The sequence below is a fragment of the Xenopus laevis genome, chromosome 5L, assembly GCF_017654675.1.
Source record: "Xenopus laevis strain J_2021 chromosome 5L, Xenopus_laevis_v10.1, whole genome shotgun sequence".
Lineage (NCBI taxonomy): Eukaryota > Metazoa > Chordata > Amphibia > Anura > Pipidae > Xenopus > Xenopus laevis.
This window is the reverse complement of record NC_054379.1, coordinates 143,585,111-143,591,691: the sequence shown is the minus strand read 5'-3', so window position 1 is coordinate 143,591,691 and position 6,581 is coordinate 143,585,111. Positions and strand designations below refer to the sequence as shown.

General features: G+C 40.0%; 1 protein-coding gene across 1 annotated transcript; it reads left to right on the top strand.

Moving 5' to 3' along the window:
- Positions 1 to 1,624: 1,624 nt before the first annotated feature.
- LOC108715553 (palmitoyltransferase ZDHHC20-A-like) lies at positions 1,625 to 2,587 on the top strand. Its single transcript, XM_041563800.1, has one exon. It carries the CDS (start codon positions 1,625 to 1,627, stop codon positions 2,585 to 2,587), a length of 963 nt encoding a protein of 320 aa, XP_041419734.1.
- Positions 2,588 to 6,581: the final 3,994 nt, after the last annotated feature.

The window sequence follows — 6,581 nt, the reverse complement described above, 5'->3', positions numbered from 1 at the left end:
AATTAATACTTTTACACTTGTATTTTTCTCCTTCTTGAAGTGTAAAATGTGTTGAAGTTTGCTCTGCCCGAGTCCCACTAGAAGATTAGGCATTGTGACACAGGACGCGGAGTTTGGGACATGTGATACCAAACTACGCACAGCAGGTAATGGAAAAGCGGAGATTTTTTGGATAAATTTGTACCCAGTACCACTGATGTAGGGGAAGCCTGGAGCTACCAACACCCTGAATATGGTGGTAAGTAAGTAAAGAGGCACACGCAAATGGCATTTTAACACTGAGCACCAGAAATAATCTCTACAGTTGTGACTCTCTTTAACACAACACTTGATTTATCAAAATGCACATGTACAATACACATGCACGGAACTCAATTGCGATGCCACGAAACGCAATTATGCTGGAATTATGGGAGAAAATGCCTAATGGTGGGTAGAAACTTGCCAATTTGTGTTCACTTTGAACACTATATTTGTCATAAATAACTCCTAATATGTTGCTGGTTCTGCGGTTCATATGGTTTACATAAATAAGCGACATATTATAGTGCCGTACATTTTATTTCCCAAGCCTGTAGTCTGAGGCTAGGACTTCACGGGCGATTTCGCAGGGATCCGACGAGCTGCGCAAAAGCGCAGGCGTCATGTCGGATGCGACGGAAACAAGGTAAGTAATTAAACTGTTGCATCGTGTCACATTGTTGATGCGACACGACACGACTGTCGGTTGCAGGTCTTCAAGAAGACTAATGTTTTGGCCAGCAATGTAGGCTTTCTCAAAAGAAAAGCTAGATTGCTGGCTGAAAAGTTAGTCTCCCAGTAATAAACTTAAATATATTTTTTCTTCTTTAAGACCTGAGTGTGTGGACTTCTTTTCAAATTGAATAACGCTACTGTGGCTCTAATCTGTTTATTCCTCTTGCTATAGACAAAGCTCTTCCATTTGGGCAAATAAGGAGAGGCTGGTGTTATGTATTTTCATGGAGATGTTTCAGCACGTTATTTGGGAGAGGGGTAGAAATGAGAGGCAACTGGGAGAGAAAGTGCCTGTGGGTATTAGTTGTGCAAAATATTAATTCAGTAAATAGCACCCAGTGATCTCTTTATTGGGCAAAATTCTTTGAACTTTCCTTAAATGTACTCACTGTTATTCTGCCAAAATAATTAGTAATGATCATTATATCTGTAACACTGTTGGCAGGTTAAATGTATGGAAAGGTGAGTTGCACTGCAGGAATGGTGGGCGTGGCATGTCAGTTGGTTTCTATGGTTACATTGTTTACCCTAAGGTACATGAAAAGTTGTTGATCTGCAGATCATTTTCATCTGGCTTCCTATTGGCTGATAATACAGAGTGCATTGTGATGTCATAGAAAGGAGAATAAAGAGAGCATTGTGATGTCATAAAGAGGAGAGTTGTTTACTGATGTTACTCACTCACTTTGTCATAAGACCTACGAGCGCTGGTGGTGACACATCAGAGACTCAATCTTATCGCTTTTTGTATTTTTTCTTATTTTTTAGCATCGGTATTTCGCTTTTTGTCTTTTTTCTTATTTTTATCATCGTTATTTGGCTTTTTATATATTTTCTTATTTTTTATCGTTATTTCAAAACTATAATTATGTCAAAAGAAGAGAAAGATACTAAGATAACAATTAATGAAACAAAAGAAGTAGATGACTATTCTGGCGAGAGGAAGGCCGGCCGGGTCCTGCCTATATCCATCATTGGACTCTTTGCTACCTGCTATTATATATTTGTGGTGGAGCTGTGCATATTCACTGTACAGTTATTAGAGGCAAAGGTGACTTTCCTAGTGATTTTCCACCTTTTGTTCCTCCTGTGCGTGTGGTGCTATCTCCGGACTATTATGACGCCTCCCGCTGTCCCTCCTGCAAAATTCCGCCTATCGGAATCTGACAAGCAGCTGTACCTGAGTGATGAGAGGCCACAAGTGCTGCAGGAGATCCTCATTCGTGCGGCTAAAGACTTGCCTATTTATACTAAGGATCCAAAAGGAGATGTTCGTTACTGTACCACATGCCAAGTGTTAAAGCCAGACAGGTGCCACCATTGCCCAGTGTGTAACGTCTGTATACTGAAACTGGATCATCACTGCGTATTTCTAAACAACTGTGTGGGATTCTCCAACTACAAGTTCTTCCTCCTCGGTCTGATGTATGGAGCGCTATTGTTCATATTCACTAGCGAAGTGTCGCTTTGTTGCTCCATACTATTCTGGACTCATCAGCTGCCCAACAGCCCATCCCAAGTCCCCATCATTGTGCTGTTCTGCCTGAGCACATTCTTCGCTATAACGCTAGTCCGACTTTTCCTTGATCATTTCGAACTGGCTGTAAGGAATATAACTGATCTGGAGGACTATGATAGCACAGAGGAGTTTGATCCCTATAATTTGAGCATCAGCAAGAATCTGAGAGAAGTGTTTGGCAATGAAAAGAAATACTGGCTCCTCCCAATCTTCAACAGCTTAGGAGATGGCTTCACATTCCCAATAGGTGATGCTACAGAAGACATAGAGAAAAATGCTGCTTTTGCCAAACCCCCAAATGAGGGAATATAGGCTTATAGAAGATAACGTATAATACAAGTTGACCACCAGGGACTGGTGCGATTGCCATTCCCCCTCCCCCCCAGAATATGATATTGTTTAATTATTATTATTATTATTATTATTACAAAATGTTTTAATAAAAATACATTATATATAACTGTATCATGTCAGTGTTTTTCTTTTAATACACCCAAGCACTAGAAGATTGCCATAGGACATTTAGTAGTTTTGAGAAAGGGCAATGACATTTCTAAAATGCAAAAATTGAGCCTGGGAGTTGTCTCTGGTATAAAGTATAAAGAGTGACATTTACTGTGAGGGTATACCCGCGGGTCCGGCAGGGTTCGACAGGGTTCAGGCAGGATGGTGCATCAAATCTTTGGGTCGACCTAACAATTCTGTCTCCTCCATTTATAGATTTCTGCCGGCTCTGCCCCTTTAGTGACGTCACTGCGGGCGGGCGCCAAGCCAGGTTGGGTGAGGGCAGGTTAGGGTTGGGTGTATGTCCAAAAAATCTGGACCTGCATATCACTAATTCTCACCTGTTGTTGGCCTAGAATTCTACTACAGAGTTTATACTAATTGGTTAACTCATAGGGACAAGCTGTCACTCACAGGTTTATATAATAATCTGTTTATTCCTCTTGCTATAGACAAAGCTCTTCCATTTGGGAAAATAAGATTTTGTGGACTCACCATTAAATCTCTTTCTCTCCAGTCGCTTGGAGGACACAGGAACAATGGGGTATAGCTTGCACCACCAGGAGGCAGGACACAATAAAATACAAAACAAACTAGCCCTTCCTCCTCCTGCTATACCCCAGCTCGCAGGCAGAACCAGCCCAGTTTATAACAAAGCATGGAACAGGAGGTAAACAATAAAACATGAAGCCTTATGTAACTATGTACAAGAAAAGGTCGGTTGTATTAGCAACCATGTCTGAAAAACACAAGTGAAGGCCTCAACCAGGGAGGGAAGTCCTGTGTCCCCCAAGCGACTGGAGAGAAAGAGATTTAACGGTGAGTACACAAAATCTCCTTTTCTCCTTAGTCTGCTTGGGGGACACAGGAACAATGGGGACATACTACAGCAGTCCCATTAAATAGGGGCGGGAAGTAGAGGCCTATGTGGAACTAGCCACTGGAGTACTTTACTGCCAAAGCGGGTGTAAGATGCCGCAAAGGTATCTAAATGGTAGAATTTTCCAAAGGTATTCCCCGAGGGAATGATGAACAGGGAGTCAGACTTACAGACGTCTTTGCTTGTTGAAATCATACGAAAGCTCTGATAATGAGACATAGAGAGATTTGCTGCAGAAAAAGCTATAACCACTTTGCTTCCACAAGGCTGTATCTGCTCTGGGAATATTAATGGAGCTATGACTGCTCCACTGTAGTCACCACCATCCAGTCCAGCCATAATGCCAAAGACAAAGGTGCATTTCTGGCCTTTTTAAGTACAATACAAGCAAAATTCCCACCCCAAATCTATCAAAAGGTTAATTACTATAGCTCTGAACCTCTTTATTTCATCAGATGCCAATGAAGTCACACACACAGTTGTACAGTTCCATGCTGACACTTTGCAGGGGGATTCGACTAAATTCAAAAAATGGGCAGCAAATGGGCAAAGAAAACATAAATTCACCTCTTTATAGGTCCCTGGTAAGCGCCCAAAATTTGGTCTCTCCCGATTTCTACACAAGTCAATCCCATTGCCTGCTGGGTATTGTAGTCTTACATTAACCGTGGCAGTCTGCAAATTGTTAAACAAAAACTACATTACCCAACATGCACTGGGAGATGTAGGCTTGGCACCTTAGTGCAAGAAAAAACGTTGGCTAGTTTCCAAAGTACAAACCAGCAAAAAGCCCAAAGGGGTCCTTTAATGGCCAAACTTTATGGGATTGGTTAGGGTTTGGTGTATGTCAAAAAATCTGGACCCACATATCACTAATTCTCACCTGTTGTTTGCCTATAATTCTACTACAGAGTTTATACTAATGCGTTAACTCATAGGGACAAGCTGTCACTCACAGGTTTATATAATAACTGCACCCAGGCAAGTAACTACATTTTTTCAACAGTGCTGTAATCTCTATAGACTATATATATACAGTATATGGGTGTGTGTGAAATGGTGTGTGTATTAAAAGCATAGCATAGTATAGCATTTGCCTTTTCGGAATATGGTTATTAATTCAGAAAATGTGGAATCCAGCAGGAGACGAGCAATGTCAGTCTCTTTCTCTAGGAGAGGAGTCACAAGTAACCTCATTAGGTAAGCTCCTGAATTTAGCATTCACCATAAATGATGCAGCAGATCCTGTTCGGTGATGGCTCCCAGACAGAACACAACTGAGAAACTTTCAAGGTCACGCAGAGTTTCCTATTATTTAAACATGAGCTTTGCTAGAGAAATGCAGGTAATGGACAATTTCATTGTTTCTCTTTGTGTCATTTCTTTCTGTAATTTCTGCTTTTCTAATGCCAAAGCGAGACATGGGTTATGAATCTGTATATCAAAATCAATAACATTTTTAGCTAGGGTCAGTCCATCAGGAGTCCAATCTTAATCTCTGTATTTGTCACCAATATTTTAACGCAATATACTTCATACATTAGTGATACACTGCATCCTTTGCCAAATCCAGTAATGCTGCCCCCTATTGACACCCTAAAACTATAACCACCTGGGTGTCCTCAGCATCAAGAACAGAGTGAACACATTGCTCTCACGGTGAATGCCATTGTACCTGAAGTGCAAGCTCAATTGCTTAATTTCGATGCATTGACCATAATTGTGTTCCTTGGTGCCAGGAATTCGGGGGGGGGAATGCTGCATTGTGGGTAAATATCATGGGGGGCCATTTATATCAGTTAACACAACTGTGACTACACACATTTGCCCAAATAGGTATCTTAGCAGACTTGAGCTTATTAAATGGGTTATTCACCTCTGAGATAACTTTTAGTATGACGTAGAGAGTAATATTCTGACACAATTTGCACTTTGTTTTTTGTTATTGAAGGTTTTTGAGTTATTTAGCTTTTTATTCAGCGGCTCTTCAATTTGCATTTTAAGCAATCTGGTAACTAGGGTCCAAATTACCCTAGCAACCATGCACTATTTGAATTAGATACTGGAATATGAATAGGGGATGAGCTGAATAGAAAGATTAGTAATCAAAAGTAACAATAGCTGCAAAGAGAAAGAAAAAGGCAAATAACTATAAAACTATAAAAAAAATGCAAACCAATTGAAAAGTTGCTTAGAATTGGTTCTCCTTTAAGTTAACATAAAGGGGCATATTTATTAGGTGGTGTAAAATAAAATTCGCTGAAAAAAATTGGTGTAAATGAAATGATGGATTTATCAAGGTGTTTGTAATTTTACGCCATGCGAACGTCAGATTTGCTGTCATATTTCACAGTGCTTCCAGCTGAAGTCCCGCTAAGAAAAAAATGCGTAAAAATGTTATGCCGATTTTTACATGACGAAGCCTGGTAATGTGTGGTGTATTGTCCCGCTGTTTTTTTACCCACCATAATAAATATGCCCCTAAGTATATTGTAGAATTGCTTATTCCAAGCAACTTTACAATTGGCTTTCATGTTTTCTTTGTTATGGATTTTGAAGTATTTGCCTTCTTCTGATTCTTTCCAACTTTCAAATAGGGGTCACTGACCTCATCTAAAAACAAATGCTCCGTAAGGCTACAAATGTTTTGTTATTGCTACTTTTTATTACTCATCTTTCTATTCAGGCCTTCTCTTATTCATACATTATTCAAATCAGGGCATGGTTGCTAGGGTAATGTGGACCCTAGCAACCAAATGGGTGTAATTGCAAACTGGAGAGCTGCTGAATAAAACACTAAATAACTCAAAACATAATAAAAAATGAAAACCAATTGCAAATTGTCTCAGAACATCATTCTCAACCTCATACTGAAAGTTAATTTTAAAGTGAACAACCCCTTTAATAAACCTAGCAAAATCA

Coding starts and splice junctions, on each gene's coding strand:
- LOC108715553 (XM_041563800.1), top strand. CDS start 1,625: ATGTCAAAAGAAGAGAAAGATACTAAGATAACAATTAATGAAACAAAA.